This window comes from Tachyglossus aculeatus, chromosome 2 (genome assembly GCF_015852505.1).
Source record: "Tachyglossus aculeatus isolate mTacAcu1 chromosome 2, mTacAcu1.pri, whole genome shotgun sequence".
Taxonomy (NCBI): domain Eukaryota; kingdom Metazoa; phylum Chordata; class Mammalia; order Monotremata; family Tachyglossidae; genus Tachyglossus; species Tachyglossus aculeatus.
Window position 1 is genome coordinate 154,190,426 of NC_052067.1, and position 13,881 is coordinate 154,204,306.

The following is a 13,881-nucleotide window of genomic DNA, read 5'->3' on the forward strand; positions in this document are numbered from 1 at the left end:
AGCACTACTGGGAAACCTAATGGGTTTTGTATTAGCTTTGACAATGAAGTCTATTCTGCATAATGGTCAAATCATTTCCCAATAAGAATGAACACCTGAATTAAAGGATTTTCACAACCAATCCCGGTAAGGAGTAATATGAAAAATTTTTATTAGCCTGGTCAATCAACCTGAACAAATTGATTTGAAGCTGAAGTAAAGCACAACATTTGAGCCCACTGTTGGGTAGGGACTGTCTCTATATGTTGCCAATTTGTACTTCCCAAGCGCTTAGTACAGTGCTCTGCACACAGTAAACACTCAATAAATATGATTGATGATGATATAGCAGATTTTTTAAAATATAGAAACTGGCACATGACTCTGGAGATATCTAACCAAAATAATTACTTAAGACAATCACTGGTTTATGTTGCATTTCAATTCTTGTACTTTCAGATTAAAAAGTTAGAAAATGATTTAAAGCCTCGACTTTCTACACTCAACAACTCAGTTAATTTCATATAATGTTTCTAGGTCTTGTGGAAAAAAAGTAGCATTTGCATAGGCCAAAAAGATATTTATGATCTCAGTGTTATATCTTCCTTTAATGTTACTCCTCAATGCTTTTAACTGACTTTTTTCTAGTTTTGGAGGATTTTATTTATGTTGTAATCTTGCTAATTTAAGTGAATATTTGCTTATAATGGCTCAACTTGAACTTCAATCATGTCAAAGATTTACGTTTAGTATAAGACAGATCTGCATATTAATTAGATTTTTAGGCAAACGTTCCCTGAGGTTTAGCAATTATGTAATAAAAACAGGGTGACAGTGATGGGGCTGTTAAACTTCAGTACATAGATTTCTAATACTTTTTATTCAATTGTTCCAGGACTCCCATCCTATGAAATTCAAGTTTAGCACTTGAAAGAACGTATTTAGGATGCATGATTAAAACTGTATTAGCCTGCTCATTTAGGTGATTTTTGCATTGAAGCTCACAGGAGGGTCGGAGGTAGAGAAGGAATGAGGAAATAATAGCTCTACTTAAAAAATCATTCTGTTCCTAGTACTTCGTTAAGTGTCCTTCCTGATTGGATATAAATTGGCACAGCTCTTCTTTAACTTTAGTAGGAAAATGGAGGGGAGTGGAAAATCCAGCAGCTACAGTGCTGGGGGTAGGGAAAATGACAGCCTACTCGCAATTCTTAGCCTACGAGCTGCATGGGTGGATGGGGTCTTTGATCTGTTTCTGATGTTATTATCCTTTAGCTCAGAACTTGGCACATGATATATGGGCCCGGGAGCCAGAGGACCTGGGTTCTAATCCTCCACCTATCTGCTGTGTGACTTTGGGCAAGTCACAACTTCACTATGAGTCAGTTCCTTCATCTGAAAAAAGGAGATGCAGTACATGTTTGGTTTTTTTGTGGCATTTGTTAAACTTACCCTTCTAAGTGCAGGGATAGGTACATCTTAATTAGGTCAGACACAGTTGCTGTCTCTCATGGAGTTCACAGTCCAAGTAGGAGGGACAACAGGTATTTAATCCTCATTTAACAGTTGAGGCAACTGAGGCACAGAGACGTTAAGTGACTTGCTCAAGATCACACAACAAGCAATTGAATTGAGTCCTCTGACTCTCAGGCTGGTGCTGTTTCCACTAGACCGTGCTGCTTCTCCCTCCTACTTAGAATGTGAGCCCCATTTGGGAACTGAATATCGTATATCTACCATAGTGCTTAGTACAAAGCTTGGCACACAATATGTGCTTGAAAATTTCCACAATTATTACATAACAATGGTGACACCAATAAAGTTCTCAAGTGACAAGTGCTTGGATACCTACAAGATAATCAGATCAAAAACCATCCGTCTCTATATGTTGCCAACTGGTACTTCCCAAGTGCCTAGTAAAGTGCTCTGCACACAGTAAGCATTCAATAATTACGACTGAATGAATGAAAAACCATCCTGTCACACAGCTCATGGTCTTAGCAGGAGCGTGCATTTTATCCCCATTTCATACATGAGGCAATTGAGAGGTATAGAGAATTTAAGTGATTTTCCCCAAGTTCCACAGCAAGCAAGTGGCAAATTGGGCATAGAGCCCCAGGTCTCCTGACTCCCAGTGTCATGCTCTTTCTCCTAGGTGCCTCCCTTCCATATGTAGTAAGCACTTCCTAAATACTACAATTATTTAATAACGGTAGGATATATTACTTCTGATTCCATCGTCAGCAAACCCTGGTTCTTTATCTGTTGTTGTCTTAAGCTGTCGAGTCATGTCTGACCTATAGCGACGCCATGGATACATCTCTCATCTACGCATCAGGCAAAGACTCCTCACCCTCAGCTTCAAGGCTGTCCATCACCTCGCCTCCTCCTACCTCACCTCCCTTCTCTCCTTCTCCAGCCCAGCCGGCACCCTCCGCTCCTCTGCCGCTAATCTCCTCACTGTGCCTTATTCTCGCCTGCCCTGCCATCGACCCCCGGCCCACGTCCTTCCCCTGTCCTGGAATGCCCTCCCTCTGCACATCCACCAAGCTAGCTTTCTTCCTCCCTTCAAAGCCCTACTGAGAGCTCACATCCTCCAGGAGGCCTTCCCAGACTGAGCCCCCTCCTTCCTCTCCCCCTCGTCCCCCTCCCCATCCCCCTTCTTACCTCCTTCCCCTCCCCACAGCACCTGTATATATGTATATATGTTTGTACATATTTATTACTCTATTTTATTTGTACATATTTATTCTATTCATTTTATTTTGTTAATATGCTTTGTTTCGTTCTCTGTCTCCCCCTTCTAGCCTGTGAGCCCACTGTTGGGTAGGGACCGTTTCTATATGTTGCCAACTTGTACTTCCCAAGCGCTTAGTACAGTGCTCTGCACACAGTAAGCGCTCAATAAATATGATTGAATGAATGAATAAATTAATTAATCTCTCCCAGAATGCCTCACTTCCATCTGCAGTCGTTCCAGTAGTGTATCCAGAGAGTTTTCTTGGTCAAAATCCAGAAGTGGTTTACCATTACCTCCTTCCGCGCAGTGAAAGAGCCTCTGCTCTCAAGTCTCTCCCGTGCTGCTGCTGCCCGGCACAGGTGAGTTTTGACTTGTAGCAGATTGCCTGCCACTCAACAGCCATTGCCCAAGCTAGGAATGGAATGGGTAGGCCTCTGCTTGACTCCCCATAGGCCTTCCCAGACTGAGCCCCCTTTTTCCTCTCCTCCTCCCCATCCCCTCAGCCCTACTTCCTTCCCCTCCCCACAGCACTTGTATATATATTTGTACAGATTTATTACTCCATTTATTTTACTTGTACATATTCACTATTCTATTTTGTTAATGATGTGCACTTGGCTTTAATTCTATTTGTTCTGATGACTTTGACACCTGTCTACGCATTTTGTTTTGTTGTCTGTCTCCCCCTTCTAGACTGTGAGCACGTTGATGGGTAGGGACCGTCTCTATATGTTGCCAACTTGTACTTCCCAAGCGCTTAGTATAGTGCTCAGCACACAGTAAGCGCTCAATAAATATGATTGAATGAATGAATGAATATTCATAGAATATTCATTCATATAGAATGATGAGCGCTGACTTATCCTGTTCTGCTGGGTATGGCTTAGAGCTTGCTCCCGTCACGTTGAAAGTAAAGGGATAACAAGCAAAATGCTAAAAACAGAATTATCCCACCTTTTAGACCTAAAATGTCAATTTTTCAAAACTAAATTTATCTTCTGGTCACTACCACGCTTCTTCTATTCCTTGACATTCCCAGGGGAGATTACCATAAAATCATTAGATTTTTTTTTTTCTCTGTAAATCCAAGAATACCTTTTTGCACGTGGTTGTGCATAAATATGAATATACCTTTACCTACATTTGCATACCACCATAAACAAGCCCTAACTTTAAATATGTAAATCAGGTTTATGCAGTATAACCTACTAGGATTATATTCGATCGGAATGCAATAATAATAATCACAATGATGGCATTTATTAAGCACCTAATATGTGCAAAGCACTAAGCACTTAGGAGGTTACAAGGTGATCAGGTTGTCCCATGGGGGGCTCACAGTATTAATCCTCATTTTACAGATGAGGTCACTGAGGCAGAGAGCAGTTAAGTGACTTGCCCAAAGTCATACAGCTGACAATTGGTGGAGCGGGGATTTGAACCCAGGACCTCTGACTCCAAAGCCCGTGCTCTTTCCACTGAGCCACGCTGCTTCTGGAGCCTCTTCCAAAGGCTCTGGAAGAGGTGAAATTAGTAGAGCCTACTTCCCTGTAAAGACCAGCCTGTCCACATTGTTGGATGAAACAGGACAGTTTGAGCGCCTCGGTGCATTCGGAGTCAGAGAAATTCAGTTTCAACAGGGGCTGCCTCTGAAATACTCCAGCCGCAACCCATCTAACAGGGTTTATCCATTTGTTTCAGCACTCAACTAGCATGTTAAAAGCTAAAAGCCCAGAGTAACTTAAAAAAAAATTAATAGCTTGAGAGACTGCCACAGTGCACGTCAGAAGCTATCATTTTACCTAAAGACCGCATACGCCACCGGCAAAAACTTCCAAGTAACAAACGTCATTTATGCCCAAACTACTAGAATAATAATAATAATAATAATAATAATAATAATGGCATTTGTCAAGCGCTTACTATGTGCAGAGCACTGTTCTAAGCGCTGGGGGGAGATACAAGGTGATCAAGTTGTCCCATGTGGGGCTCACAGTCATAATCCCCATTTTACAGATGAGGTCACTGAGGCTCAGAGAAGTGAAGTGACTTGCCCAAGGTCACACAACAGACGTGTGGCGGAGTCGGGATTCGAACCCATGACCTCTGACTCCAAAGCCCGTGCTCTTTCCCCTGAGCCACGCTGCTTCTCTACAGAACACAGAATACAGAACTCTATTCTTTGGACACCGTTGCTGGGTATTTTTCCCTTAAAAGCCTAGAGTATCATTTCTTTCTGATGAATATAATCATCATCATCAATCGTATTTATTGAGAGCTTACTATGTGCAGAGCACTGTACTAAGTGCTTGGGAAGTACAAATTGGCAACATATAGAGACAGTCCCTACCCAACAGTGGGCTCTCAGTCTAAAACATTAAAATATAAAATAGTCTAAAATAAAATATATTTCACACATAAAATACATATAAAATATTAATTAATATAAAATAATACAATATATAATTTATAATATAATTAATATAATATAAAATAATTAATATAAGATATTAATTATAAAATATAAATACACATAAAATATTTTATATTTTATTTTATGTGTTTATATTTAAAAAAACACAGTCTAAAATATAATAGGTCCCAAGTTTGACAAACGCTCCTTGCAGGTTCTCTGCAAAGATACCCCCTTGCCCACTGCAGAGCACAACTCCTGCATTGAACAAAGATATCTGCTCTGTCCAAATTGACAAAAGATGATAAAGAACTTTTCATCCCTCTAATGGTCTACAACATCTTATGTAGAAAATTGAGATCATTTCTTTAATTAAGCCAGATGAATTTTCAAGTAGAATGGAGGCTGTGCTAAAACGTCATCAACACCAGTGAGAAGATTTATTGAAAGCAATATAGAAAGGCAACCTCAGTCAATCACAGGTGTCAGGCTGGCCTTCTATTAGGGGGAGTGAACTCAATTAATGAACGCAGGAGAAGCAGCATGGCTCAGTGGAAAGAGCCCGGGCTTTGGAGTCAGAGGTCAGGGGTTCAAATCCCTGCTCCGCCAACTGTCAGCTATGTGACTTTGGGCAACTCAGCTTCTCTGTGCCTCAGTGACCTCATCTGTAAAATGGGGATTAAGGCCGTGAGCCCCCCGTGGGACAACCTGATCACCTTGTAACCACCCCAGCGCTTAGAACAGTGCTTTGCACATAGTAAGTGCTTAATAAATGCCATTAAAAAAAATTAATCCCACAGAACTTCCCCCAGGGTCATTTAGCTGTAGAACTCATTTGAGCAAAAATAGCAAATATTGAAATTATTTATTTTAATTGGCAGAAAATAGACAGTATTTTGGTTCTCAGTATGTTATAACATGCAAATGTCCTTCACCCTGGGCAAAGAGATGAATGAAGCCTGTCACCTAGAAAGACATATTTGAGGCTTCTACTATAATAATAATAATGGTACGTTTTAAGCACTTACTACATGCCAAGCACTGTTCTAAGCACTGGGGTAGATACAAGGTAATCAGGTTGTCCCACATGGGGCTCACAGTCTTAATCTCTATTTTACAGATGAGGTAACTGAGGCACAGAGAAGTTAAGTGACTTGTCCAAAGTCACACAGCTGACAAGTGGTGGAGCGGGGATTAGAACCCATGACCACTGACTCCCAAGCCTGTGCTGTTTCCACTCAGCCATGCTACCTATGGTTGTTCACCAAGAATGGGGAAGTGATGATGTTGAGGGCATGGGTTCTAATTCCACCTCCACCACTCGTCTGCTAGGTGACGTTGGGCAAGTCACTTCACTTCTCTGTGCCTCAGTTACCTCATCTGTAAAATAGGGATTAAAAGTGTGAGCCCCACGTGGGACAACCTGATTACCCTGTATCTACCCCAGAATTTAGAACAGTGCTTGGTACATGAGAAGCAGCGTGGCTCAGTGGAAAGAGCCCGGGCTTGGGAGTCATAGGTCATGGGTTCTAATCCCGGCTCCACCACTTAATAATAATAATAATAATGTTGGCATTTGTTAAGCGCTTACTATGTGCAAAGCACTGTTCTAAGTGCTGGGGGGGGATACAAAGTGATCAGGTTGTCCCATGTGGGGTTCACAGTCTTGATCCCCATTTTACAGATGAGGTAACTGAGGCTCAAAGAAGTTAAGTGACTTGCCCAAGGTCACACAGCAGACACGTGGCGGAATCGGGATTCAAACCCATGACCTCTGACTCCAAAGCCCGTGCTCTTTCCACTGAGCCACGCTGCTTCTCAAGTTTCTCAACACTTGTCAGCTGTTTGACTTTGGACAAGTCACTTCACTTCCCTGGGCCTCAGTTACCTAACCTGTAAAATGGGGAATAAGATTGTGAGCTCCATGTGGGATAACCTGATGACCTTGTATCTACCCCAGCACTTAGAACAGTGCTGGGTACATAGTAAGCACTTAACAAATACCATTATAATTATTTTTACTATTATTATTATGGAATTTGTTATACTCTTACTATGTTTCAATCACTCAGGTGCAGTTGACACACACTAACCCAATTGGACACAGTCCCTCTACCACAGGGGACTCACATCATAAGTAGGGGAGAGAACAAGCATTGAGTTCCCATTTTACAGATGAGGAAACTGGGGCACAGAAAAGTTAAGTGACTTGCTCATGGTCACACAGCAGGCAACTGGCAGACCTGAGATGAGAACCCATATCCTCTGACTCCAGGCCAGCACTTTTTCCTGTAACCATGCTGCTCATTAGGTAGAACTGATGATGGGGATGGGGAAAAAAAAACATGGAATCCAACAAAAAAGTAGCATGGCCTAGTGGCTAGAGCACAGTCCTGGGAGTCAGAAGGACTTGGGTTCTAATCCTGGCTCCATCACTTGTCTCTTGGAGAAGCAGCGTGGCTCAGTGGAAAGAGCCCCGGGTATTGGAGTCAGAGGTCATGGGTTCAAATACCAGCTCCGCCAACTGTCAGCTGTGTGACTTTGGGCAAGTCACTTCACTTCCCTGTGCCTCAATTACCTCATCTGTAAAATGGGGATCACTCCATCAATCGGTGATTTTTACTAAGCACTTACTGTGTGCAGACCCCTGTATTAAGCCCTTCAGAGTATACAACAGAGTTGTTAAATATGTTCCTTGCCCTCAAGAAGGTTACAGTCTAGATGGGGAGATGGACATTAAACTTAATTACAGATATTTATCTAATTGCTGTGGGGTGAAGGGTGGTATGAATATCACATGCTTAGAGGGTACAGATGTAAGTAGGAGCCTGGAAATACTTCTTAAGTGGAGACAAAAATGGAGCACTTTATGAGTCAAACATTTTACTTCAAAGCTGATAAAGAAAACACTTCTTTATAATCTAATTGACCACTGATATTCTCCATCCATAAATAATATTTCCTGAATGCCTCCTGTGTACTAATTGATTGAGTAAAATAGAATTAGTAAAAGTGATCCCTTCTCTTAGGGAGGTTACAGTAAAGCAGGGAGAGGCAGAACTAAAATAAATAACAGATAAGAGGAAATATAGAGTAGAAAGACGGGTACATATCTGCTGGATGGGAGGGGCATGAATACCCAAGTTCTTAGGTGTTAGGGAAGTTCTGATATTAACTATAACTCATGTACAAAAAGCAGTAGTTTTAAAAGAAATACAACACACTCTGGAAAATAAAAGAGATATGAGGGGGCAAAATTAAAGGGCACAATTCCCATTTTACTGCAAAAAGTCAATGTGTTTTTAGTTATACTTGCTACATACCGTCCTAACAATGACTTTGAGAAATCATCTGAAGAATATGAATAACTCGAAGCTCCCTTCTCCTCGTTCTTTGCATTTCCTTATTAATAGCCTTGGGAGTCTACTTGAAAACTGAAATGCTATTTTTCTCCTGGATTACTTTATGCATTGACATAAAAATGTATTTCTAAAAGACAAAACGATCTTCTTACCCGTCTCACAACTGGGTCCTGTGAAGCCTTGTGGGCAGGCACACACGTTTGAAGCGATGCAGGCTCCTCCGTTCCTACAGCCATCTTTGCAAAATGCTGGAAGAGTTTAAAAAGAAAGAAGTTTTACCAGCTTGCAACGAGCCGGAGGTGCTCCGGATCCACCTTCTTGTTGTCACTTAGTAATGAAGACATCAAAATATTCACGGCCGATCAGGTTTCATATTGACCTTTCGTTGACAACTGCTACAAAATAGCAGATGCAGCTTATATCGCACTTGTTTTCCCCAGGAGATTCAGTGAAATCACCTGTGAGGCACCTAAAATGAGGGCACATTTTAGCTCCATAGAATCATCCTAATTAGGCGTAGAAAGGTCACCCTAATACCAACCATTTATTGTCACAATGAACCTTGGGACAAAAATACTATTGGGTCCAATAGATCAGACCAGTCAGAGAAAATTAGGAGGAAGAGGCAGAGGAGCAGCCCAGTCAAAGACCCAGCTGACCTCAAATGATTCAACTTAACTCTGGAGTGGAGAAGCAGCGTGGCTCGGTGGAAAAGAGCATGGGCTTTGGAGTCAGAGGTCATGGGTTCAAATCCCCGCTCCGCCACTTGTCAGCTGTGTGACTTTGGGCAAGTCACTTCACTTCTCTGGGCCTGAGTTCCCTCATCTGGAAAATGGGGATGAAGACTGTGAGCCCCACTTGGGACAAACTTATGACCTTGTATCCCCCCAGCGCTTAGAACATTGCTTTGCACATAGTAAGTGCTTAATAAATGCCATCAAAAAAACCCCTCTTATACAGCCATCATGCACACAGGCAATCCAAAATCACTCCAAGACTACTAAACCTAACTGGGAATTTAGACATCTGGTGGGAGCAGGCATTTAGGGATTTCAAAGAGCAGAAGGTTACTAAACTATTAACACTACTACTACTAATACTAATAATTAGAGAAGCAGCGTGACTCAATGGAAAGAGCATGGGCTTGGGAGTCAGAGGTCATGGGTTCATTCTTTCATTCAGTCTTATTTATTCATTCATTCATTCAGTCGTATTTATTGAGCGCTTACTGTGTGCAGAGCACTGTACTAAGTGCTTGGGAAGTACAAGTTGGCAACATATGGAGATGGTCCCTACATAACAGTGGGCTCACAGTCTAGAAGGGGGAGACAGAGAACAAAACAAAACATATTAACAAAATAAAATAAATAGAATAAACACATACAAATAAAATAAATAAATAAATAGAGCAATAAATATGCACAAACATATATACATATATGCAGGTGTTGTGGAGAGGGGAAGGAGGTAAGGTGGGGGTGGGGGAGAGGAAGGAGGGGGCTCAGTCGGGGAAGGCCTCCTGGAGGAGGTGAGCTCTCAGTAGGGCCTTGATGGGAGGAAGAGAGCTAGCTTGGCCGCGGATGTGCGGAGGAAGGGCATTCCAGGCCAGGGGGATGATGTGGGCCAGGAGTCGACGGTGGGACAGGTGAGAATGAGGCACGGTGAGGAGATTAGCGGCAGAGGAGTGGAGGATGCGGGCTGGGCTGGAGAAGGAGAGAAGGGAGGTGAGGTAGGAGGGGGCAAGGTGATGGACAGCCTTGAAGTTTTTGCCTGATGCGTAGGTTGATTGGTAGCCACTAGAGATTCTTGAGGAGGGGAGTAACATGTCCAGAGCGTTTCTGGACAAAGACAATCCGGGCAGCGGCGTTAAGTATGGATTGAAGTGGGGAGAGACAGGAGGATGTGCTTACTGTGTGCAGAGCACTGTACTAAGCACTTAGCACTGTACTAATCCTGGCTCCGCCACTTGTCAGCTATGTGACTTTGGGCAAGTCATTCAACTTCTCTGGGCCTCAGATACCTCATCTGTATAATGGGGATTAAAACTGTGAGCCCCACATGGGACAACCTGATCACCTTGTATCTCCCACAGCGCTTAGGACAGTGCTTTGCACATAGTAAGTGCTTAACAAATACCATCATTATTAATAACTGGCATTTGTTAAGCGCATACTATGTGCCAATCAATCAATCGCATTTAATGAGCGCTTACTGTGTGCAGAGCACTGTACTAAGCGCTTGGGAAGTACAAGCTGGCAACATATAGAGACAGTCCCTACCCAGTGGGCTCACAGTCTAGAAGACACCGTACTAAATACTGGGGTGGGTACAAGCAAACTGGGTTGGACACAGTCCCTGTCCTACATGGGGCTCACAGTCTTAATCCCCATTTTATAGATTTTATAGATGAGCACTATTTCATTCATTCAATCATATTTATTGAGTGCTTACTGTGTGAAGAGCACTGTACTAGGCGCTTGGGAAGTACAAGCTGGCAACATATAGAGACGGTCCCTACCCAACAGCGGGCTCACTATTTCTGCATCATCCTTGCAGGCAGGGATTTTGTCTACTTATATTACTGCAATAATACTTTATAATAATAATTAAAGTATTTATTAAGCACTTATTTTGTACCAGGCACTGCATTAAGCACTGGGGTGGATACAAGATAATTAGGTTGGACAAAGTCCCTGTCCCACGTGGGGCTCGCAGTCTCAATCCCCATTTTTACATATGAGCTAACAGAGGCACGGAGAAGTGAAGTGACTTGTCCATGGTCACACAGCAGACAAGTGGCAGAGCGGGGATTTGTACCCATGACCTTTTGGCTTCCAGGCCCTTGCTCTATCCAATACAACATGTTGTTTCTCATAAGCATATACTGTGCACACCCAGTTGTTTAGAACAGTGCATTGCACACGATAAGGGTTCAATTAATGCCATTGATTGTTTGCTATTAAAATAAGGGATCCGACTTTCATTGACACCTGACAGACGCTGCTTTCCTCGGGAGCAATTTTGTAAGGGGTAAGGGGTAGTGCTCTCCCAAGCACTGAGCACAGTGCCCTGTTTACAATAAACTTTCAATTTATACCCCTGATCAGCTGACTGACTGCACTTCAGATGCCGGGCCTGCTGCTTTCTTTCTGCGGCTATTCCAGGATGCACATTCCGGGCCCAATGTCATAAATAGGAAAGCAAAACAAAACTGCAACTTCGAAAGCACGCTCTGTGTGCTTTAGTCTGTGATAAACCCCGGACTAAGTAGAAAGATATGATGATGATGATGATGATGGCATTTATTAAGCGCTTACTATTTGCAAAGCACTGTTCTAAGCGCTGGGGCGGATACAAGGTGATTAGGTTGTCCCACATGGGGCTCACAGCCTTCATCCCCATTTTACAGATGAGGTAACTGAGGCCCGGAGAAGTTAAGTGACTTGCCCAAAGTCACACAGCTGACAATTGGCGGAGCCGGGATTTGAACCCATGACCTCTGACTCCAAAGCCCGGGCTCTTTTCCACTGAGCCACGCTGCTTCTCTATGATATGATGCCACCCTATAATAAACCACACCCTCTCTTCCACTGTTTCTTCATCCTCAAAATGACATTTAATTATGTAACTTACTGGGATGCTAGGAAAATTAGTCAAGATTTTCAAATCACTTTGAAGACGAAAAGCACTATAACTATAAATTATAACAATATGCAGTTATATAAATATAATTATTTACTGCTCACATGGGCAGGGAATATGTCTACCACTTCAATTGCATTATACTTTCCCGAGTGTTTAATACAGTGCCCTGCACACAATAAGCTCTCAATAAATACCATTGATGTTGATGATCACTACTAAAGTTTATTATTTTAACCCTATCCCGATGCTCTTATTTGCCTCAATACTGTGAGCCCCACGTGGGACAGGGACTGTGTCCACACTGATTAGCTTTTATTTACCCCAGCACTTATTACAGTTGTTGGCATGTAGTAAGCGCATAACCAATACCATAAAAAAAATCAACAAATCAATCAATTTATCAATTGGGTGCTGAGAACTGTACTGAATACATGGAAGAGCAGAATGCAATAGAGTTGGAACACATGACTCTTGCCCTCAAAGAGGTCTCAACTGATTTGTGGACACAGATGTTAAAATAAATTACAAATAGGGGAAGCAGGTACAGTACAAGGATCTAAGTGCTGAGGTAGGGATGGGCTTCTTGGATGAGATAAGATTTTAGTTGAGCTTTGAAGGCGAAGAAAGTCTTGGCTTGTAAAATAATGTGGAATAAAATCCAGGCTAGAGAGAAGACATGAGCATGGAATTGATGGAAGACAAATAGATTGAGATATGGTAAGTAGGTTGGTTTTGGAGGCGCAAAGTGGGTGGAGTGGGTTGTAGTCGGAATGGGAGAGCTAAAATATAAATATATTTACAAAATGGATAAAAAAATGCATTAAGTGATTCCATGATCAAGTAATGGAAATATGCACCAAAATAATAATAATAATGATAATAATAAGGATGACATTTGCTAAGCGCTTACTATGTGCCAAGCACTGTTCTAAGTGCTTGAATTAGATATTTTTACTTGTCATCACATGTAAGCAGTTAATTTTGGCTTTCTCCTCTTATTCAAAAAAGGTATATTATGCTAACAAAATAAAGAGCTGTTATTCATTCATTTATTCATTCAATCATATTTACTGAGCACTTACTGTATGCAGAGCACTGTACTAAGCGCTTGGGAAGTACAAGTTGGCAACATATAGAGACGGTCCCTACCTAACAACGGGCTCACAGTCTGTTATTATGTATGCTATATAGTTAATAGTAGATAGATATCATTATCATTATCCCCTGCTCTCTCCCCCTCCCTCCAGGCTCACCTCTCCTCCTGCCTTCAGGACATCTCCATCTGGATGTCCGCCCACCACCTAAAGCTCAACATGTCGAAGACTGAGCTCCTTGTCTTCCCTCCCAAACCTTGTCCTCTACCTGACTTTCCCATCTCTGTTGACGGCACTACCATCCTTCCCGTCTCACAAGCCCGCAAACTTGGTGTCATCCTCGATTCCGCTCTCTCATTCACCCCTCACATCCAAGCCATCACCAAAACCTGCCGGTCTCAGCTCCGCAACATTGCCAAGATCCGCCCTTTCCTCTCCATCCAAACTGCTACCCTGCTCATTCAAGCTCTCATCCTATCCCGTCTGGACTACTGCACCAGCCTTCTCTCTGATCTCCCATCCTCGTGTCTCTCTCCACTTCAATCCATACTTCATGCTGCTGCCCGGATTATCTTTGTCCAGAAACGCTCTGGGCATATTACTCCCCTCCTCAAAAATCTCCAGTGGCTACCAATCAATCTGCGCATC

The 13,881-nt window shown here is 42.4% G+C and overlaps 1 protein-coding gene across 3 annotated transcripts in view; it reads right to left on the reverse strand.

Annotated features, from left to right (window-relative positions):
* Positions 1–13,881, reverse strand: part of NELL2 (neural EGFL like 2) — a 445,624-nt gene that overhangs the window by 93,159 nt on the left and 338,584 nt on the right. For all 3 annotated transcript variants that reach the window (XM_038740515.1, XM_038740525.1, XM_038740506.1), the window contains exon 15: positions 8,647–8,742. In XM_038740515.1, coding sequence (XP_038596443.1) covers positions 8,647–8,742 — 96 coding nt within the window. The remainder of the gene's footprint in view (positions 1–8,646; positions 8,743–13,881) is intronic.